We start from the raw sequence: 23,136 nt of genomic DNA on the forward strand, positions 1-23,136 counted from the left end.
AAACTTAAAAAAAAAATAACAAAGAGCAATATTTGGCTTCAGAAGGAAACCAAATTGATGCTATATTAAGTTCCTAATCATCTAATTGCAAGATGGGTTGTAGCTGGTGCTTGGGCTTTTGAGAGCCCTTAAAATAAAGAAGTTCCAAATTTGATTCTAATTAAATTGGAATTATTAATAACTAATGAGCCTTCAGTTTATATTCTCAAGCTGCTTGGGTCTGATCATTAATCAAAGCTGCTATTTCCATAAGCCTGTCTCCAGCTTTATAGGTCTGTTCGCTTTGCTTTATGAGTCCCAATCCTGCTCCAAATGAACATTATCTTAGTGTGTAGTCCCCATGGTGGAGAACCACTGGAGGTGGGCTAGATGAGGTAGAATGAACTCTTGGCCTGGATACTTCATACATTTCAGGGACTATTTAAGAATAGATACTGTAGACTTGGCTTCACTGAGAAACAAGCCCCAGATCCGATTCTCGCCCTTAAAGAACCGTTGTAATGACCGGGAGTAAAATAATGTCTGATAACAGCGGGAGCTGTAGTTGGCCGGCCGCTGGAGTAGCTGAGGTCTCCGGGAAAGCTGCTTGTCCAGTGTTCTGAAGGACGGGAAGTTGTTTGGGCATAAGATGCAGACGATGATGTTCTGAGGGTGTTTGAATTATTTGTTGTTACACTACAAACCACCCCAAAACTTAGTGGCTTAAAACAATGGTTTTTTTCCTTCCCATGATTCGGTGGTTTGACTGGGCTCAGCTGCAAGATTATCTTGCTTCCCGTGAAAGAGACTGAGTTAATCAAGCAGTTTTGGGAGCTTGGCTGGCGCCGGAATGTCCCTCACATCTCTCCCCCTGTGGCTGCTCAGCGTTCAGCCCAAGCTCTACAACGTGGCAGCTCCCTCCCAAGAGGGTGAAAGCAGAACGCTGGATCGCTTACAGGCTGGGCCCAGGCATTCTCCCAGCCAGAGCGGTTAGTATAAGGCCGCTTCAGGGGAGGGCCAAAGTCTCCCCTCTTTCCTTAGGGGAGGCGCGGCAGAGAGTTTGAGGTGATCTTTAGTGCCCCCGGGGGGCATGTCAAGACTCAAGCACGAGGTGTATCGGTGCATCCAGTTGTGTTGCCGGGTGTGAGAGAAAGAGGCGAGACTGGAAGGCGGTAGAACACCCAGGCAAGTAGCGGCTGCACATTTTGAAGCAGAGGGGAAATTGAAACTACGAGGATTGACTGTACAAGGGAGATTGCAGAGGTACAAAGGGACTGTCCCTCTTTTTTTTTCTTTTTCTTTTTAATTCATTTAGAGAGAGGAAGGAAGAGGGTGGGGGGGGGGGAGAGAGAGAGAGAGAGAGAGAGAGAGAGAGAGAGAGAGAGAGACTTGTTGTTCCACATATTTATGCATTCCATTTAGTGGTTGATGGTTGTTTGTGCCCTGACCTTGGAGTATCGGGCTGACACTCTAACCAACCGAGCTACTAGACCAGGGCTCTGAGGAACTATTAAAATGCAGACTCATTAGGGCACAGTGGCTGAGCTTGAGGTTGAGAGAAGGAAAACAGAAGTTAAAGATGTGTGAGGTTTTTATCTTTTGCGATCAGAGAAAATAACGTCGAGGTTTAGGAGACGGAGATAGAAGGACAGATCAGCAAGTTTGACTTCATGGTAGTGAACGAATCCAGTGGCCGTGCGAGCTGATGGGGAGCTTTTCTGGTGGCTTTCACATGTGAGGATGAGCCCCGTGCAAGTGCTTCGGGACGGAACGCCGAGGAGCCAGCAGCGTATTCGCTGACGTGGTTCTTTAGGATGGATTCCATCCATCTCTTTCCTAACTTACGGAAGGAAGTTAGTGGACAGTGGTTTCCAGCTTTGGTTGCATATTATTATAGAATTACTTAGGAATGTTAACATTTTATGTAAATAGATTCTCATTTAATTGATCTAGGGACCTAGGTCAGAATTTATTTTCTTAGTGAAGCCGGAGTTGAGAATCACTGTGCTGGAATTTGTTAGCGTTTTCTGGGGAAGAATTCCGTGAGGGACAGGTGAAAAAGGATAAGTGAGAAACGATGATGATACTTGAAGATACGGATTTGTAGCATCTCTCGTTAAAATACCGAGATCCACTTTCTTAGCACTGATTTCTCTTCTCTTTTCCTCACCAGGGAGCCCCTCGAGCATCCAATAGAAGCTGTGCAATTATGTGAACTTATCAAGTCGACCGTCTTCCTCGAAGTAACGAAGGATGGTAATCCTTACCTACATACAGTGCAGAGCCTTCTCAGAAGCACAGAATATTTTTATATTTCCTTTATGTGAATTTTTAAGCTGCGAAATGATGGCCTTAATTTCCTTTTTTGACACTGAAAGTTTTGTAAAAGAAATCATATCCATACACTTTGTTGCAAGATGTGAAATATTGACACTGAACTCACTGTACTGTTTGGAAAGGGTCCCTCAAATTTTTTGACATTTTTTTTTTTGTATGTGTATGTTTTTTTTTAAGTTCTTATGAGAAGAGAAGGGGAGGGAGGGTCAATAAACCACTGTGTGTTTGGGCATAATTTGAAGATTGCTCCATCTATTGTAGATTAGCAATCTGCTCTTGACTATTCTCTGCTACATATAACGGTGCTGTGAGGGAGGGGGGAAAGTGTTTTTCAATATATCGCAATTTTGTACTGAATTTTTTTGTAATAAACAATCATGGCTACAATTTTTTTTTTTTTAAATAGAAAAGAGAAATTTTGTAAGATGGCAATATTAATCTAATCATGTAAGCACCCTGGATGAAGGATTCCAAAAAACTTTGTTTTATGGTTACTTCTTTTAGATTCTTAATTCACCAGGGGATGGGGGGAGGGAGGGCAAGGGGAGGGAGGGTTTCTCTTAAAATGCGTTAGCTATGTTTTTTTTAAGATAGTGTAACTTGCTTAAATTTCTTATGTGACATTAACAAATAAAAGGCTGTTTTAATATTAATCTACTGTCTTCTTTTAACTTGTGCTCAGTGCTTTATCCTTTTTAGCTTATCCTATATAATAAAACCCTAATATGCAAATTGACTAAATGGTGGAACTACTGGTCGCTATGACATGCACAGACCCCAGGGGGGAGACGTTCAATGCAGGAGCTGCCCACAGCCAACAGGCCCCAGGCCAGCAAGGTGGGTGCCAGCAGGGGTCCCCCATCGCCCTGCCGGTAGTCCCACAGAGAGAGGAGGTGACTGGTGATGGCGGTGGCTGGGGGGAGATGAGGGCTGGTGAGCGGGCAGCACCAGGCCAGCCAAGGTGGGTGCCAGAGTGCGTGCACCACCCCTCCCCACCCCCCAATAGCCCTGCCTGTCACCCCACATATCATCCCTGATTGCTGGCCAGGCCCAGGCCATGAATTTCGTGCACTGAGCCTCTAGTTTAACAATAAGACTTAAATGGGAACATAGGTCAGACAGTGGGAGAGACATTGAGGAAGACACTCCTTTTATTTATATTTTATTTTGAATTGATTTAAGAGAGAGGAAGGAAGAGGCAAAGGGAAAAATGTGGAGATTATACTTCTAGAACCTAGTTTTACTGCCTTTTAAAATGGCAAAAAGATATTGCCTAAAGCCACCTTTTGAGGGATAAGGAATGAATGATATGAAATACAGGTAGGCGTTTGCTGTGGCAGGGGTACCTTTGTTAGGTATCATGGTAATTGGGGTGTCGTTTGGGGAAATTTTGTCTTGTGATTGCTTTAGCTAACTGAGTTCATCTTATTGAACGTGGACTATCTGAACCACCTAACAGATGATAACCTGTCAGGAACTAAGCCAGAGTCAATGTTTGCTTTTCTCTTAAAATATTCCTGCGGTAAGCTGTGCACAGACTGCCAGCTTTCCCTGGAAAATAACTCAGAGTCCCAGAATCACTGTGCTCTGCAGATTTACCACATCCTCCGGTGCCCTCACAGACGCAGATAAATGCTGGGCTAGAAATTCCGCCGGTGGAGCAGATCAAACGATAACTCCTCACACAGATTTACCTTCCCAGTGGGGATGGCAACGTGGTGTGGGGCCAGGCTTGCCTGTGAAAAATTTTGCCACAAGATGGGGTTCTTGCCATCAGGATTCCCTCTAGGTACTTGATTGTTGGTAAATTAGGTTCTAGAAATCATGACACTTTCATTAGGGAAGAATTAAGAAAAATTGACAACTGTGATACCGAGGAGTAGTCAAGACTAGTGAAATTTCGAGTGAAAAATCCAGGACTCTGTTTTGGGCCCTTGGGTGTGTGGGCAGTATATTGTTGAGACGATTCAGACGGACAGACGAGACTAAAAGGACGTCTCTGAAAGCTAGTGGCCTTCGCCACTGTCCCCACGGAACGCTTGTGGATCAGCGCGCGCGCTGCCTCTGTGTTACACGTGTCTCCTTGTCAACGGAGCTAACCAAACACAGCGTCAAAAACTGCATTTCTGGGTTAGCGAGCTATTTTATAACAAGCATGAACTCCCACTCCATTTTTGCATTTTATCTCTGATTATTGTTGTTTCACCACTGTTTTTACTCAGATTTATTTTTATTCCTCTTGTTTGGCTCTCGCTTTTCTTCACGAAGGAAGGAAGGAAGGAAGGAAGGAAGGAAGGAAGGAAGGAAGGAAGAAAGGAAGGAAAGGAAGGAAAAAAGAAAAGGAAAAAATTGGATGTTCTCATTTTGTTGACTATAACTTCATCCCCACTCACTGTTCTTCCCGCTGGGATTTCTCCACTACCATTGCGTCCATCTCTTTCCGATGGGTTAGGTTTCTCTGCTGCGCTCTCAGTCCCTGCCTTGGCTTCATCGCACACACTCTGTTCTGAGCTCTGCAATCTGTTTGCTGTTGAGTTTCTAATTTCATTGACTATACTATTTCTGAAGTTTCCTTTGATTCTTTTTCAAACCTGCCTATTCTTTTTTAAACTTATTTTTTTCATTATCTTATCAATCCTTGTAATTATATTTATCTCTAATTAGTTTCTTAAAAAATTTTTTTCCTTGAGTTCTTTTTTCTTAAAAATATATTTTTATTGATTTTAGAGAGGAAGGGAGAGGGAGAGAGAGATGGAAGCATCAATGATGAGAGAGAATCATTGATTGGCTGCCTCTTGCACGCACCCTACTGGAGATCCAGCCATGTGCCCCTGGCCAGGATGGAACCTGGGACCCTTCAGTCTGCAGGCCAAGCTCTATCCACTGAGCCAAACCAGCTAGGACTCTTGTTCTTAAGATGTTAATTTTTCTCTTAGCTGTGTCTACTGACTGCCCCGCCTCCCATGATGGTTTGCTTCCCCGTGGGGTGCTTAGCCTTGTGACATCTTCAGGGAGGATTGCCTCCATGCCCCAGGGTGTGGGTGGGTTTCTGGGCCAGCTCCCCAGTGATTTCTGTTTCCTCACCCTGTGACAGTGAAACCCACTGTGACACTGTGCCTGGGTGTTCTGTCCTTCACAGGGAAGGTCCGTGTGCCCCCGAGTCCCGCTGACCCTCCCCCGCCATTGTTTTGGGCGCTCGCTCACAAGGCCCTGTTCCTGTCCCTCCTCCCAGCCCCTAGCGCTTAACATTTCAGACTGAGCCGGATCCGTTCTTGGTTCCTTTACGGACACTTCTCATTCTCTTAAGGTGGGCTCTGCATTACAACAGAAAAGTATATTTTACCAGCTGAATAGTGGAAGGAGGTAAGGGTTTTCCTTATCATTTTAGTCTGTCGTCTTACATAAATGCATGTGTGTACACATTTATTTGCATATGGGTATATTTATAAGAGGTGTGATTACCCTAAGTCAGTTCTTCTTGATTTCCCTCTTACCTACCCTCCCTTTCATCAGATCTTAAATCTACAAAGGGATTTATTTGAATGCCTCTTTTCCTGGCCAAAATACAAATTAGAAACAAAATGAGAAATTAAGAATTTTTCGTTATCCATGCTGCCGATCGTCGGCTTCTAAACAAAATGCAGATCTCTCTCTGGTTCTATTGCATGAAGCAGTGGCACCATGGATCGGGATTTTGGGAGGAACCGTCAGAGCAGGATGTTAAGGTTCAAACTTGAGCCCCTGAAGTAAGGTTCTGGTGTTGCTGTGACATATATGATACTTGGCAAAACCCAGAATTCTGAAACGAGGACTGACTTTTTCTCTCCCCTCCTATCCTTCCCCCAACCCTCCAATAAAACAAAAACAGGCACCAGCCAAAACCGCTTTGGCTCAGTGGATAGAGCGTCAGCCTGCAGACTGATAGGTCCCAGGTTCGATTCTGGTCAAGGGCATGTACCTTGGTTGCGGGCACATCCCCAGTAGAGGGTATGCAAGAGGCAGCTGATGGATGATTCTCTCTCATCGATGTTTCTAACTATCCCTCTCCCTCTCTGTAAAAAATCAATAAAATATATTTAAAACAAAAAAACAGGCACCAAAGGAGGCAATATTGAGGATTCTCTGTTTATGCCATTTGCCTGCCTTACTAAAAGGACATTTGGAGCCAAATCGGATGGGAATGAGGAAACATTTAGGCAAAACTCACGGAAGTCATATTTCACGTTGTTGGAGAGGAAGCTGCATACGAACAGAGTTGAGTGGGAAGAATTAGTAACAGGGAACAATTCTGGGAGTGCATGCTCCTTGGCTGTTGGGAGGGGCAGAGTGGGGGCAGGAATAACAGGAGGTAGACGGTGGCCCGTTTGCCCCGCAGACATGCATCAGGCCCCTTGTGTGAAATCACTCACTTCTGCGCCTACTCCTCACATCCCGATAATGTGTTCTCCCTCACTTTTAAGAGCACAGTAAATTCTGTTTTCTGCTGACATTTCTCCAGAGAAAAAATGCACCTTTCAATGGAAGGAGACAGTCTGTTCAGGACCTTAATTACTTTAAAACAATAAAACATATTCGCCAGATTTATCACGTGAGTGCTTCCTCCCCCAGTCGGAACGGGAATCCTCGGTTCAGTGCCAGCCGAGTTTGCGCTCAGAGAAATGCAGCTCCTGCTTCATTTCGGTGGTTTTCAGACTTCCTTTGGCTGAGTTACTTCCCGGAGGCCCGGTCTGTGGGTCCTGAAGTTTGGTATGCCATTTTCTTAAGTATCGGTGTTGATTTCTTTTATTTAAAACGAGACAGTCCTCACTTGCCTCCCAAGCCTTCCTTCGTGGCCTGCTTGGTCCACAGCTGTGTCCCCTACCCTCTGCCTCTGAAATCCACGGGACCCAGCTCTGGGGAGAGGCCTCCCTGTACGATTGTAACAGCACTCAGGGACCTTCACTATATTTAGTTTTCCTCGGTGTTTGCTGACTCAGTCTGGATAATTCCTTTCAAACGGTCTGGTTTGGTGTGTTACCCGCAGTCCGTTCTGCATGGTCCCGTGTCCGTGACTTAAGTTTAGCCACAGGTGTTGAGGTGTCCACCGTGGGACCACAGCAGGGCAGCCTCACCGTGCTGAGTAGGTCTGACCTCTGGCACCAGCTGGCTTTCTAGCTCAGTGGCCACGAGTGATCTTGTTCATTATCTAGTGTCCCAAATGGTGCGTCCCAGGTCGCTTACTCACCTTTTCCCTTCTCTTTCTCCCTGCATTCTTTTTTGCTTTTAAACTATGTTTTTAAAAAATATATTTTATTGATATTTTTACAGAGAGGAAGGGAGAGGGATAGAGAGTTAGAAACATCAATCAGCTGCCTCCTACACACCCTTTACTGGGGATGTGCCCGCAACCATGGTACATGCCCTTGACAGGAATTGAACCCAGGACCCTTCAGTCCGCAGGCTGATGCTTTATCCGCCGAGCCAAATCAGTTAGGGCATTTAAATATGTTTTTTATTGATTATTTATTGACTAGAGGCCTGATGCATGAAATTTGTGCAAAAGCAAGCCTTCCTTCCCCTGGCTGCCAGTACCGGCTTCCCTCTGGAACCCAGGACCGGATGTTCGGTCTAATTAGCATATTATGCTTTTATTATTATAGATTTTTTTTTTAGAGAGAGAGGAAGGGTGAGGGATAAAGAGATAGAAACATCAATGAGAGAGGGAACATCATGGATTGGCTGCCACCTGAACACTTCCTACTGGGGACAGAGCCCTCAACCCCAGGGTGTGCCCTAACCTAGAATCTTGGTTCCTGGGTCAACCACTGAGCCACACCGGCCAGGTTCCTCCTGCCTCCTTTACCTCTGAGCCAGGGAGCCCCCTCACACGGCCCTCTAACCAGCCTCTTTGACTGCGAGCCGGCAGCTGGCGCCTTCTCCTCCTGGGATCGCGGCCCAGTGCTCCCCACCCCTCTGTGAGCTGCCTTCCAACGGGTGTCAGCAGGGGACTGAGCCCAAACTCTTTCTGGGGCCAGATTATTTCTCTATGATCCGTGCTCCCAGTTGCCTGGTTGGATCATTTCTCTGTAAGTTGTTGTCCCGATAAGAGAACAATTGTTAGGAAATCTGAACCTTGGGAATAACAAGGGCTGAGAACATTCACTGTTGCTTAGTTCATCATGCTGTGTCAGGCACAAAATCAAGACCCCGGACTGAACTCTGAGAAATGCCGGCTCAGGGTCACCAGGGAAAGTAGGGCTTTTGCCTACAAACCTGGGGAGTCCTTGTGGAGAAGAAGGGGTTTGGGGGTCCTTGTGGAGAAGGAGGGGTTTGGGGGGTGCTTGTGGAGAAGGAGGGGTTGGGGGGTCCTTGTGGAGCAGGAGGGGTTTGGGGGGTGCTTGTGGAGAAGGAGGGGTTTGGGGGGTCCTTGTGGAGCAGGAGGGGTTTGGGGGGTCCTTGTGGAGAAGGAGGGGTTTGGGGGTCCTTGTGGAGAAGGAGGGGTTTGGGGGGTTCTTGTGGAGAAGGAGGGGTTTGGGGGGTTCTTGTGGAGAAGGAGGGGTTTGGGGGGTCCTTGTGGAGAAGGAGGGGTTGGGGGGTCCTTGTGGAGCAGGAGGGGTTTGGGGGGTCCTTGTGGAGAAGGAGGGGTTTGGGGGGTCCTTGTGGAGAAGGAGGGGTTTGGGGGGGTCCTTGTGGAGCAGGAGGGGTTTGGGGGTGCTTGTGAGAAGGAGAGGTTGGTGGGGTCCTTGTAGAGAAGGAGGGGTTGGGGGTGTCCTTGTGGAGAAGGAGGGGTTTGGGGGGTCCTTGTGGAGAGAAGAAGGGTTTGGGGGGTCCTTGTGGAGAAGGAGGGGTTTGGGGGGTCCTTGTGGAGAGAAGAAGGGTTTAGGGGGTGCTTGTGGAGAAGGAGGGGTTTGGGGTCCTTGTGGAGAAGGAGGAGTTGGGGGGTCCTTGTGGAGCAGGAAGGGGATGCTTGGCTTACTCAGGGGGACCCTCCCCCCACAGACATTCCATAGGAGCCTGAGCTGTGTCACGCCCCTGGGGGACCGGCTGGGCCCTGGCCCGGTGGGCTGTGGGGCAGTGCTGCTCTCTCGGTGGCCCTACAGGTTGTCTCCTCCTTACACACAGAACAGCTTCGCTCTTCTGAGGGAGAAAGAAAAGCAACAAAGATCCCAAAAGGGGAAGGAGGGCGGAAGGGAAAGGATCAGGTACTGAGGTCACAGCCGGGCTCTCTGCCCAGGGCAGTCCCGCTAGCTTCCTTGCGGCTTCCAGAACCACAGGGCAGGTGTGTGAACTGCTGTGGGAGACGGGCAATGTAACCTCCCCTAATCCGGAGGCCACGTCGTTTATTCCCTCAGTCGTTCCTTCAACCGTTCACAGGGATTTGGTTTTGCTGGGCATTGCCCGGCAAGGCACCCAGAATACCAAGATGGTGCCAAAACCGGTTTGACTCAGTGGATAGAGCATCCGTCTGTGGACTGAACGGTCCCGGGTTCAATTCCAGTCGAGGGCATGTACCTGGCCACATCCCCAGTGGGGGGTGTGCAGGAGGAGGCTGATCGATATTTCTCTTTCATCGATGTTTTTCTCTCTCTCCCTTCCTCTCTGTAAAAAAATAAAATAAAATAAAATATATTATAAAAAAAAAAAAAAAAAAGGAAACCAAGATAGGAGATGCAGTCATTTTCTCAGGAACTCAGTCTGATCACAGGCCAGTATCCGAGACAACGAGGCCTGCTCTACCCTCCCGGCAGCTCTCCGAAAACAACGTACGTCCTTTACAAAGGAAGCGGTGTTGTTCATGGTCAACATGAACGGGAACAGTTCTAGCTGTCAGACAGCCCCCAAGTCCCTACTTTACATCTTGGTTCTTTTTGTGATTCTTCAAATTAATGGCACATGTAATACGTGTTATTGGCATGATGCCACTTAGAAAATGCTATCACATAGATGAGCCAGTTTGTGCCTTTCAGCCCCTAAAGATGAGCTTCGGTCGGCTGGGAGCAGACAGGGGAGTCTGCTTCCTCAGCAGGCTCTGCTCCCTTTCCCACTTCCTCCCGCAGCACTGCACTCCGCACTGCACCCTGCCAGCTCCCAGCTCCCAGCTCCCAGCTCCCAGCTCCCTGCTCCCAGCTCCCGGCTCCCAGCTCCCAGCTCCCGGCTTCCAGCTGAGCAGCAGCCGGCGGCCGCCTCCCCCCACTGGCTGCGGCTCAGGGTGCAGGTCCCCTGACAGGGGTGGGGTGGGGCGGGGGAGATGAGGTGTTCTGATCCAGTCTCCCGTGGGGATAGTCACCATGAGGTAAACTAAACTGAGGTGGGGGGTTGGACCCACAAGCTCTTGAAAGCAGGATGAGCTTCGGTGAAGCAACACGGTCAGAAGATATCTGGGAATTGTGGAAAATGACCCAGACGGTGTGCAAGCCTCCCCCTGCTTCCTCCCCCCCCCCCCCCCCAAGTTATCCTAGTGGCCGGTGGGGGAGGGCTGTGAGTAACAGGAGTTATTGGAACTGGTGATTCAGCTCTGATTAGAAAGGAGGTAAAAAATGTTTTTTTAAGGACGGGGAATTAAGCATTCTATAAAGCATGCCAAGTGTAGTCAGGGGTCAGGTCCCAAACCCGTTCTTTCCCGCCTGGCCGGGCCTTCTCCGCAGACAGGCTGCGAGCAGGAGGGGCAGCGTTGTTTTTGCCTCTGGACTTGCTCTGTCGGTGGAGGCCCAGGTCCGAGCAGTTCCTGACACGGAGCTGCTGTTGCTCAGGGGTGTGACCCTGAACAAGCCGGCCTTCCTGCTTCCCAGCCTCCTTATCTGTGTCCTGAGACTCACAGTCCGATTCCAGGGGCAAGATGGGAGAAAGGTCACGCGAGGTCACGTGGAAAGGTTATACCTACATAGTAGGTCTGAATCAACAGGAATTTATTTATTTATCTATTTATTATTTAAAAAATATATATTTTATTGATTTTTTACAGAGAGGAAGAGAGAGGGATAGAGAGTTAGAAACATCGATGAGAGAGAGTCATCAATCAGCTGCCTCTCGCACACCCCCCACTGGGGATGTGCCTGCAACCAAGGTACATGCCCTTGACCGGAATCGAACCCGGGACCTTTCAGTCCGCAGGCTCTATCCACTGAGCCAAACCGGTTTTGGCTGAATCAACAGGAATTTTAACACTGGTGGATGCACCAAAGGCTTTGATTAGGGGATGGGAGGTCAGGCGAGACTTGCAGCAGGAACTGGCGGGGTGTCCGTGGCCGTTGCGTAGGCGAGCCTGCCAGGGAACACGGTGCTGGTCCGAGTTAATGTTTCTCCCGGCCGGCTGGGCGGCTGAACAAGGAGAGCCATTGAGAATACTGGAAGCGCCACGTTTACTGTGTCGTGAGTAAATACCCATTCAGCAAACACTTAGGAGGCACTTCCTGAGGGCGCTCTGTGGACTGGGCCCCGCGATAAAGTGTGAAAAGAGGGAGAAAGGATATCCTGTCCTGGCGACAGGTGGGGCCCCGCTCAGGGCGCATGGGTCACAGCCGCGGACACAGACCCCCCCGCGCCGGGCGCTCCGGAACAGGCGGCACCGCTGGCCTCCCCCTGGAAGGTGTCTATCCGAGGCTGTTTCGGAGGAGACACGTCCCGTTTAGAAGGACTCAGCTACACAACCCCCCACGATGGTCATGACAGGCGTGATTACATTGTATTCACGTTCCTTGACTTCCTGGTAGGATCATCGGAGTTTCTTGGAAACCAGGACCAGCACCCTGCGCCGGTTTAGGAAGGGACACAGCAGATGGTCCTGTCTCCCCTGCTCCGGCCAGGCTCCTGGGGCAGGGGAGACAGGCGGTGGGCAGAGGGGCAGAGTGACCAGGTTCCAGGAGGAATCTGCGTGGGTGATGCCACAGCGCCACAGCCTGCAGCCGGCTGTTCCCTATCCCCCCTCCCCCCTGCTCCCCTCTCCTCCCCTCCCTCCGCCCCTCCCCCCATGCCCTCACTCATCCCGTGGGAGTGCTCCCGGGGAGGTCAGCCGGCTGACGGAGGTCAGGGTCCTCCTGAGCGCCTGAGACAGCCTCTGCCTGCTGTGAGGGGTGGGATTCGGGCCGGAACCTGGACGCACCTGGAAATGTGGAGTTTCTGGGTCTAAAGCTGCCCAAAGAGAAACAATTTCCCATCCCCACCCGGCGTGCATGGAGGCACCTCGAAGCAACGCTGTGAGCAGCGAGACCTGCTTTTTCCCTTTGAACGTTGCATATCGTAGGAGGGAGGCTATTTCCCAATCGGCTGCTCGGGAACCTGTCCTGGGATTTTCCCAGTCTAGACGGATGGTGGCCCTCCCCGAGGGAGTCTTTCTGCTCGGATGTGCTCCAAACCGCCTCGCCTCGTGCGGAGGTGCCAGCTCTTTCTCCGAGGAGGGCGGCCTGTGCGACCTCCGCACCACGGTGACAGGCTGGCCACGTTGCCTCCTGTGCCCTGTGGTTCAAAAGCGAAGATGACAGGGCCCGCCAGGGGCCCCACGCGGGAAATAGAGGGGATTTCTGGAACGTGTTTGGCAATCCCTTCTGACTTTCCCCCTGAGACCCGCGCACTGCCAAGCTGCCGTGGCTCCTGCCAGCGGCCAGCCCAATGCTCAGGGCTCGGCCTGCGCGGCGGGCGGGGCCTCCCCCGCCGCGGGCCTGCAGACACGCCGCCGGCCGCGGCTCGCTGTGCTGACCCTGGAACTGCGGCCACAGCGTCCCGCGTGTCCTCCGGGATGTGTGCAGCTGGATTTCCGGTTTTCACTGAAATAAATAATAATTCCAGCCTCCAGCTGGGCAGGGGGTGTGAAGGGTCACCGGGCACGGATACCCTAAAGCAACGTGCACCCGACCAGGGGCTCTGTCCTCCCCACCGGGCGGGCACCTGGCGGGAGTCCTGGGCCTTTGGCAGCTCCTCCCCCAAAGCGAGCGAGAGGAGGCTGGCAAACACCGAGTCAGGAAGGAAAGGGAGGCAGTCGGAGTGCTTTTGCCATCCCTGGCACACGAATCCCACGTTACAGCAACGAGATCAGGCCTTTTGTGGGGACCACAGGGCAGCCAGCACCCTCAGCAGTCTGCTTTCGGGGTGTTCCCTCTGGCAGGCTCGGCCGCCAGGCTGGCCCGACGTGAATGACTTCGGTGGGTAACACGGGAAACACGTTAATGCTCACCGATGCCGTCTCTGCGGGAACCGGGAACTGACAGGATCCCAGAAGGTTGCTGTTCGATGGGCCTCATCGGTTCCAAGGAGAGGCGGGAGGAGCCGAGGGTGGACATATGTGCTGCCCATTAATTGATTTGCATCGTTTGGCTGCGGGCCCCGCCGGGGGCTGTGACCTCTGTTCCGCTCAGAGGAGCCACCAGGAAGTGGTGGAGGCAGATGTGTTCTCTCCTCATCCGGAGTCCCCTGACCCGCAGGGCATTCGGCCACTTCTGGGTCTGCTGCTGCTCACATCTGCAGCCGCTCCTCCTCCCTCCACAGGCCCCTGTCCCAAGCGCCTCTCCTGTGGGAGGTGCCGGGCTTAGCCGCCTGGCGCTGTCCTTGGGAGTGAGGGAGGGGAGAGAGGGAGGGAGGAGAGGGAGGGAGGAGAGGGAGGGAGGGGGGGGTTTTAGAGGACTTCACCTTGAGATCCACTGAGATTAACAAACAAGGGTTGGCCAGTGGAAGGATTCGTAGGCTGTGTGTCTGTGACTTCCTGGAGCTGGCCTGCCCCTCAGCTGCTCAGCTGCAGGCATGGCATGTGGTTGGCCTGGCTTCTACTCGGCGGGGGCAGTGTGGAGGAAGGTAAATGAAAGAAGGAGACAGAGGCTTTTTTGAACTGCGTAAGAGCAACCTCTGCAGCACCTGTCTCCCGCCACCGTCGGCTACATCCTCCCAGCGCTAGCCCCGCGGGGCAGCCAGCTCCATCCTGGTCCCTGCCTCTTGTCCTGAAATAATCCTGAACCCTGTCCCATTTGCTGGGCCCCCTCTCATCCCCTGTAAGGCTTCAGAATCACAACCTACACTTCCTGCCCAGCTCTAGGGCTGAGTGGCTGAGCTTCGGGCAGCCCCAGGGACACTCCAGCTTGAAGTGGAAAGGAAGCACCTGCCAGTTTCCCTTCTGAGGTTTCTCTCCTCCTCAGTGTCTTCTGGCTGTGGGGCAGTCCCCGGGGAGGGCAGGTTGAAGACAACGATTTTGTTCGCACCACGGTGCCCAGTAGGCTGTGTGGAGGGTCAGGAGAGGCCGAGGCAGCCCTGGGCCAGACTGGGCCGGTGCAAAGAGCAGAACAAAGAGGCCTGGGGAGAACTGGGACCCTCTGCTGGCGGATGTGTACCCGGGCTGCGCTCTCTCCTCCATTTTCTCCTTCGGCTCCTCCAGGCCCCCAGATGAGTTGTCTTCACCGTACGTGAAATGATGGTGGCCACCGTCTCAATGACAGTGACAGCGCAGGGCACCGAGGGCGCGGGGAGGGGGACGGGACACGGAAGACACATGCAAGCAGCTTCTGCTCACCCTCCGAGGAGCTGTGGGAGTGGCGTGTGTGCTCGTGCTCGCTGCACCCCCCACCCCCGGCGAGAACACGCAGGAACACACATGTGCACACCCGGGCAGGCAAGACACTGGGCTTGTTTCAGTTGCTGGTCTCCCCTCTGGCTTCACAGCAACACGCATTTGTCTCTGCCTGGTGCTCTCAAGGAAAGGGGTGAGGACAGGATGCGGCAAGGAGCAGGCGTGGGAAGCTGGAAGAGGGAAGCATCGAACCACCAGATCCTCCGCCTGCCCCTGTTCATTCCTTTCTTGCTTCATGTTGATCTCTCAAAAAGAAGAAAAAAAGAAAAAGAAAAAGAAAAAGGCAGAGTAAGGCTAGCAGGGCTGCAGGTCCCCATGGAGCACCGCCTGCCGGGAGCTCCAGCGGGGCAGCCTGTCCGGTGACAGACGCAGACACAGAGCCTGCACTGGAGCCGCGCAGCCTCCTGCCTCCCGGCCGGTGCCGTGTGCACGTGCGCAGTCCCCGGGCTCTCCCTCCTTGGCCAACCTCAGGGCTCGGAGGCCAGGAGGGGAGGAAGTGTCTGCAAAGAACGTGCAGGATCCCGGGTGAGCCCGGGTGCTGTGCGTCAGTCTCTCACAAGGAGGTTCCGGGCGGGTGGCGCCCGGGTAAGGAGACACTGATGCTACCCGGCTTGGCTCACCAGCCTACAGGCAGCCTGCGCCTCCGGCTGGGACTCCGCCTGACCTCCCCGGGAGCGTTGCAGGCCTGGGGGAGAAGGTGTGGCCCCGGCACAGTATTAATGTGTCAACCTTCCCAGCACAGGGTGGGGACGGGGGGCCAGCGAGCTGCCGGAACCCGCCGGCCTTTGATATTTCACATTATCTCTCATCTCATGAACCGAGACAGCGGGGATTCTCCGCAGCCAACCTGGACAGGAGTGATGCTGGGATCTGCCGCTTCCTTAATTCATGGAAGCAGCAGCGAGGAGAGAGTACGGCCCTCTGGGGGGGGGGGGGGGGGACGCCATTCGGTGGAGAGGCGCCACTGGTTAACCGGGCGGCTCAGGGACCAAGGCCGGGTGCACCTCACTCATCAACTGCATCGCAGGGCTGCTCTTCACCAGCTCCCGACCGGGCTGGACTCCCGGCGCTGGAAACGGAGTGTGTGACAGCTGCGTGCAGCCAGTGGCGTCCAGCATTTTAAAAAGGTCGATTAAGAAACGGTTGATGGCGATGCGGCGAATGGCAGCCCGGAGGGGCGAGCAGGGCCGAGTAAACAGAAGGGCCGAGGCGTATATTGCTGGAACTGAAGTGCCGGAGCGAAGCGTGGTGGGAGGAGATCCATTGTCACAAGCCATAAAGCACGTCTGAGCTTCGCCGCGGCGAGCGGTACAGCTGTTCCCGCCCCAGGCAGCGCGGGCAGCAGCCTGAGCCGCGGGCTCTGCAGACAAAGGCGACACCTGCATCGGCTCCATCAGTCCGCAGGCAAAAATCTTACCCTCCTCGCTGCGGCTCCTCTGTTCTCCCGCGCGGGGAGCGCGAGGCAGCCGCCGGAGCGATATTAGGAATGTGGGTCATGTTGTAGAAATCCTTATTTTAAGCCTTCCCCAAAGCTGGGCTCCGCCTTCTCCTCCGGGCTTGGGGTGGAGGGGGCGGGGAGCGGGGAGTCTGAGCGGTGCTTCCCCAGACCGCACATCTGCTCCCGGCTTCCCCGGCACACAGACGCGGGGACAGGCTGTCCCCTTGACACTGCGATGGAGAAGAGAGGGACACGCGGCCCTCAGAAAAAGTCTATTTCGGCTGCGACAGGATCGGCCGGTGGTTGGGGGAAGGTATCACCGTGTGGGGCTGTGCTTTGGCACTGGAGACAAAGGGGTCTGAGGGGCGAGGGCAGGCTTTTTGGCCACATCTACCTGTCCAGCTGGAAATTCAACAGAGCAATGGGCGAGCTAATTGATATGCAAAACAGGTTCAGGGTTCCTAGAAATGCCTAATGAGCCTCCAAGTCGCTGGGAATGCAGAATTAAAGACACGCACCAACCTTTTTTCCTTTTCCTGCTTAACATCTACTCTGGGAAAGTTCACAGATTTTATGATTAAAACAGAAAGTATTGCAATCAGTGCGGTTTGTCTTTCACACACTGGAATTTATTATTAGAAAATAGCTTCGATCAGCCGTCAGTACCAAACAAGTTGACAGGAGCGTGCTTCTCACCATATATATATATATATTTCCTCCTTAATGAGAATTAAATACACAGCGCGCTGTGGGGAGAGCTGCCACACCTCTTGTTCCTTTAAAGTCTGAATACTTACATGAGATTTAGTACAAAACACCCTTCAAGCATGACTTGTTCTCCAGTTGTTATGCTGTGTCCCCTTGAGCATGGGACATAAAAGAGATGAAAAAGACCACTTGAGCTATCAAACGACCCCCAAGAATCTACAGTAGAAACCGGCAACAAATAAATGAATCCAACAAAACCCGTCCAAACCAAGACACCAGTTTTAAACATTGGCTTTTCAATTTGATTATCGTCTAAGTTTAATAAGTTTATAGATCTGAAATAGTAATAAAAAGGAAGAATCGAATTGCATCCTCAGCAGGACAACCTTCCTCCTTTGTGAGAGAGGTGTTCGGAAAACTCCATACAGTATCTGCTAAATGAACATGTTTGGCAGCTTAGCAAATATCATAGGATCGCAGCATCCATGATTGGAAGTGGAACAGCATTCGATTTCTCCGGGCGGAGTCCATTGTTGCTCGGGGCACTGTGTTCACGCGGCTCTGGATGTTCTTAGACCCACGGGCTTCTGGAACGGTTCCGGGGTGGCTCAGGGCACGGCCCCAGTGTGGGCACTTCCAAACCCAAACAAGGAGTGAACCAACCAACCAACCAACCAACCACACAAATGTCAGACAATCGTCTCTTTTGAGTTCCTCTTGACAGAATGGAGGCCCAGCAAGGACTGCTGGTTGGAAGGTATGTTGACAGACTTTGGAATGAGGAGAATCACCCTTTGATTGGTCCGACGCCATTCGTTGTACAATCGACAGTGGTACCTAAACGACACCTGGGGTTAGGAGAGGAAAATAAGGGAAGGTTTCAGGTAAGCATGTGCCGATAATCGATCCAAAAAACAAACATGTCGCTTACAGGAGCTGCAAGCAGCTGGCAGTGGCACCGTGGGGCAAGGATCTGGCTGGGACTGCTCCAGCGAGCGGCGGGGAGCTGGGACCCTGGGCACCCACATGTGAACACCTGGGCCCAGCTCACAGTGCAGCTTCCTTTGTTCCTCCTCACATTGGGTGAAATCAGGGAACCAATAGGAAATGAGGTTTCTTCTGAGTTTGGGCTTATTTGGGGGATAGTGGGATAGTGGTGTTTAGGTTTGAAAGCATCAGTGATGGCCGAAACCGGTTTGGCTCAGTGGATAGAGTGTCAGCCTGCAGACTGAAAGGTCCCGGGTTCGATTCCGGTCAAGGGCACGTACCTTGGTTGCAGGCACATCCCCAGTAGGGGGTGTGCAAGAGGCAGCTAGTCGATGTTTCTCTCTCATCAATGTTTCCAATTCTCTATCCCTCTCAATTCCTCTCTATGTAAAATCAATAAAATATATATAAAAAAGCATCAGTGATGAAGAAGGTTGGCTGGAAGCAGCGGGCACAGTGGGGGGTAGTGCCTGCCCTTGCCCGCTGAGGGACCGGGCAATGTGCCTTTCTGGCCCTCAGGGAGGGATGCTGGGGCTTCATGTGCCTGCCTGCAGGCTGCACACTGCCAACTCAAAGGACACCATTCGCACCGATTGTGATGGGAAGGGCATCTTTTGTTCCTGCCATGAACACCCTGTGGAACTGTACTGGGGGGCCCCGAGGGGTGACCCCCAATTGCTCCAGCTCCAGCATTCGATGGCTCCCAGAGGGGGCGCTTCGGCATGGGCACAGAGCTCCCCTGATCAGGTCTTCTTCAGCCACAGCACCTCATGCCAGCCTTGGCATGGCACCGAGTGCCCTGGGCATTAGTGCCCTTGTCTTTCTGGCATTATGGCATCACGAGAGCAGGGCTTGTGTTGTTTCCATCTTTGCAAGGCCTGCACCCATCACAGTCTGGCACTGGGACGTTGCTCAGTAGAGTTTGCTGAGTGAGTGGATGAGTGAATACTTATCCTATGCTTTCTAATTGCAACAACTGCTTAAGATTTAAGCCTCTGTTGTATCTATGTGACAGTAAGAAGAGTAAACTCAGTTAATTGTGACAGAACTGTGTGCCCAAAGTGCTTGCTTCCCGTGTAAACATACTGGAATGAGAGGAGTCCGTGTGTGGCTTGTGTTGGAGAAGGCCGGCATGGAGCACCGATGGACTGCCCAGGAAACGCACAGCTTCATCTGTGCTTTTGAAGACGTACAGACGCCTTTACAAATGGGGGCAGGGTCCAGGCTGAGTGCATGCAGATGACCAGGTGCTGGGAAGGAAGGCGCCCTGGGCCGAGAGTGACACATTACTCAGGGATGGGCTGTGCCGCCCCCTGGAGCGGTGGGTTGTGTGGACCCCAGTGCAGGCCAGAGATTGGGTTGGCCCCGTGGCTTGAGGTCAGCGTTGGCCGAAGTGGAGGAGAGTGCAGGCCCTTGGTCCGAAAGGGCTTGCTGGCCCTCATGGCAGGATCATGTAATTCTGAGTCTAATCACTCGCTCAGAAAGCAAACGCCACGGGCTGAGAGCCAGAGATTTGGGTATGAAAATATAAGCTTTTAAGCTCACACAGATGTGCTTTTGTCCAAAAGGCCCTGAACATGCCAAAGCGGACCAGGGTTTTTCCCTTTTCCTTTTAAAGCCCGCTTCCCTTTCATCGATTCTGTCCTGAGGCTGCTCGGTGCTCCTCTCGAATGTTAGAGAAGCAGGCTGGGCACCTGCTGTTCGGGGCCAAGGGCAGGGAAGAGGCAGAACACAGGCAAGCGCTAATGAAGAGCGTTGGCACTACATGGAGTCTGGAACCTGGAAGTGTTACAGGGGAGCTGAATTTCTAATCAGGAGTCCTTTCAGCCATGAGGTTAAAGAGCCACGCCTGGTTGGCATCGGGAAGCAGCGAATTAAGCTGTGGGCACAGGTGGGCAGCACCTTCTCTACAGGGTAGGAAGCAGGCCAGGGCTGCGGGCCAGGCACGTGGGGCTTGAACCCCCAATCTCCCTTTAATTCCGCCGAGACTTTGGGTGGGTTGCTTGCTATCCCCAAGTTTCAGTTGGGTCGTCTGCCCAATGTGAATAATGACATCTGAGATGATGCATAAAAAGCACTTAGCACCCGCGGCCTAGGGGATATGGTCAATAAAACTGTCATAACGGTGCATGGTGTCAGGTGGGCGCTAGACGTTCTGGGTGATCACTTCATGAGTTATATAAACGTCTAATCGCCCTGTGGTACCCTTGGAGCTAACGATACTGCGTGTCAACTGTGTAACTGAAAAACAAAACAAAAAACAAAAAGCACTTGGCCTCGTGCCTCACACCCAGGCGAATGTGCTGGCCTGTTGTCGTTCAGTGTGGAACAGACCGTCACTTTGTGACACTCCTTCTTAGAAACAGGGAATGGAGGATGGGCTGTCCCGTCTCAGGACGCTCTCGGTGTGGTGGCGGGTCAGCCGGCACCACCTGGGAGCTTGCTAGAATGTGAGAATGTGCGGCTCTGCCCGGACCTAAGGAGCCGGAGCCTGCCTTTCAGCAGGATCCCAGGTGACGGGCCCCTTCCCTGCAGGCTGGGCAGCCCTGCTTCCGGGAACACAGGTGCCCACGACTCAGCGGGTCTCCCGGCTCCTTGGCCAGGAAGTAAGAAATCAGCCCAATGTTCAGATAAACAAATTAGACCTTATTATGCATTAATTTATCTTAATTGCTGTCAACGACCACTTTGTGGGCAAGTCCAATCAATAAGAAGAGCATGCCTTGGCTGGCTTGGCTCAGTGGCTAGAGCATCAGCCTGCGGACTGAAGGGTCCTGGGTTCGATTCTGACCAAGGGCACATGCTTGGGTTGCGGGCTCAAATCCCAATTGGGTGGTGCAGGAGGTGGCCAATTGATTCTCTCTCATCACTGATGTTTCTCTCTCTCCTTCCTTCCTCTCTGAAATCAATAAAAAAATATATTTAAAAAAAAATAAGAAGAGCACATCATAAGCAGATGACTCGGTCTGAGGGAAAATAAAGGAAGTTGGCCAAGTGCAGAAGGGACAGCTGTGAGCAGCTGCCCTGGGCGAATGCAGGCTCCCATCTCTAGAAGCTCCAAGACACCCCCTCTTCCCCCCTTGCCGCAATGAAACAGAACAGGAGAAAGCGAAGTTTGAATTAGAGAAACAAAGAGGCAGGGAGGGAGAAATAAATATAAATCAAAAGAAGCCGTAGCAATAGGGACATTGGGAACCTCGTTTATACGGAAATCTCTGAAATTCCCGAGGTTCTAAGGAGAGGAGGAGGAAGCAAGAGCACAGGGCGCCTATTCTAATAAAACTCCTCCCTGTGGGATGGGTTTCTTGAGGTGCAGTCATTTCTTCATCCACAGGATATGTATTCACCTCCTGTCATGGGCACGGTCAGTCCCGAGAGCTGTGTTCCTAAGGATGGCACAAGGAGAGGCGCCCAACTCTCCTGGTCAGGGAGGTGCCAGCTGCCGCCCAGGGCTGTCGCTACGTCACAGCAGGCTTTGGAAAATCTTCTCTCTATGCATTTTTCTTCTGCCCTTTCTCTCCAGAGCTTATGGTGTGACCATGAGGTAACTGGTGGGGCTGGGGCTTTGGGAAGTGCCATTGCAGAGAGGGGTCCAGTCTCTGCATCGTGCAAGAGAAGGGGGCCCTCACGCTGCCACGGGCTGCTGAGGGTGTGTCTAAACCTCGTTACAGTGTTCTATTAGAGCTTTTCCCTTTTATAACAAGAGTTTAAATGATTAACCCATGGGGCTGGGAGTCAGCCAGAGGATTCAGATGGTCCCTTCGTTCCGTTCCGTGATGGAGCACAGCTTCTGTGCGGGGCACCGGCTGCCGCAGTGACCCGGTGACTAGAAGGACTTCCTGTGGTTACAGGAGGGAGGTGCCTCCGCTCCGGCAGCTCTGAACCCGGCCTCCTATGACTCCCACTCTGAACAGTTCCTTAACCTTCGTGTGGACGCAGCTCTCCTCCAGCGCGCTTGCTGTCTGTCCCTGGACTTCCACATGGCCAGAGATGTGCTGGGGCACCCCTCTCCTGAGTGGGGGTGGCCGAGGCCTGTGCCCCCTGGGTCGCAGGTGCCTGTGTTCCCCACAGCAGGCTCCATAAGGCAGAGCTCCCTGTTTGTGTCCAGGCCCGGCCGCCCGTGGGCAGGTGAGCGAGCGGGCGAGGAACCCCCGAGGCACCTTAGGCGCTCAGCGTGGGTGCGCAGCCCTCTTCACAGAGCCCAAGAGGCTCTCCCGGGAAGGCTCCTCTGAGGAGCGGACTGACACCGTGCTTGTTTACCCAGGACATTTCCACGGCATTTTCTCCTGAAGCCTGACAGCTTGTTTACAATGGTTTCTGCTGGAGGGCAGCTTCCAAGTGCTGTCAGCTCCTGAATTACGGCTCTTGCCAGGGCAGCTCGGTGCAGCGTGTCTCCGGGAAGGAGAGAGTCTGCACTCACTTCCTACTGCGGAGCACGCTCTTCACAGCAGCCCAAGGACAGAAATGCCTTTCTTTTCCTCCCGCCACTTTGCATTGTACAGAGGGCTGGGGGCGGTGGTGGGAGGTGGGGGAGCAGGGAAGCCACAGGGAGAAGACCAGGGTGCCTATGATACTAGGTGCTTTGACATCCGTTCCCATGTAATCCCACCTAATCCTCACAGAGGCCCACTGACCCTGGGGTTATCAGTCATCCCTCCTTTGTTTTTGCTCATTCTCACCCCCCACCCCCCGCCTTTAAGGGGAAGGATGATCAGAGAGGTTAAGTACCTTGATTAGAATTACACAGTCATTAGGATGCTAAATCCTGGATTTAAACACCTGCATTTTTACTCTGCTGCCTCCTGGGAAGGAAGTACTACACACACCATCTCTCTCCTGAAAGAACCGACTCCAGGTTCCTTTCCCGCCCAAAACCTCCCTTTCACCCAAACGCGGGAGATCAACCAGGGTCACGTCCGTATTTCCCTACGTAATTCTTTCTTTCGTTTCTTCCTTCCATGGCTCTGCCCCCTATTTGGCCTTGTTAGGTAAGTCGATGCTTCCCAAAGCCGGTTTTCAAAAAGGCTTCCGTTGGTTTGAAAGCCAGGATTCAAATCCACATCTTCATTTTAGGAACTTGTCTGAGAAACATGGTAGACAAGTAAACCTCTGATCTTGGTCAAACGTTATTTCCCAAAGTATTTCCCCCTGTACACGCCCA

General features: G+C 52.3%; 2 protein-coding genes across 5 annotated transcripts in view; one reads left to right on the forward strand and one right to left on the reverse strand.

Moving 5' to 3' along the window:
• The window catches only part of LMNB1 (lamin B1), a 39,542-nt gene extending 36,579 nt beyond the window's left edge, over nt 1–2,963 (forward strand). Inside the window, exon 11 of the mRNA XM_036409782.2 lies at nt 2,153–2,963. Within this exon, the coding sequence (XP_036265675.1) occupies nt 2,153–2,194 (42 nt within the window). The 3' untranslated portion in view covers nt 2,195–2,963. The remainder of the gene's footprint in view (nt 1–2,152) is intronic.
• Nucleotides 2,964–16,992: 14,029 nt separating this feature from the next.
• The window catches only part of MARCHF3 (membrane associated ring-CH-type finger 3), a 129,615-nt gene continuing 123,471 nt past the window's right edge, over nt 16,993–23,136 (reverse strand). For all 4 annotated transcript variants that reach the window (XM_036409092.2, XM_045571115.1, XM_045571114.1 and 1 more), the window contains one exon: nt 16,993–17,836. In XM_036409092.2, the coding sequence (XP_036264985.1) occupies nt 17,678–17,836 (159 nt within the window). In that variant the 3' untranslated portion in view covers nt 16,993–17,677. The remainder of the gene's footprint in view (nt 17,837–23,136) is intronic.

Source organism: Pipistrellus kuhlii, unplaced genomic scaffold (genome assembly GCF_014108245.1).
Source record: "Pipistrellus kuhlii isolate mPipKuh1 unplaced genomic scaffold, mPipKuh1.p scaffold_m20_p_4, whole genome shotgun sequence".
NCBI lineage: Eukaryota > Metazoa > Chordata > Mammalia > Chiroptera > Vespertilionidae > Pipistrellus > Pipistrellus kuhlii.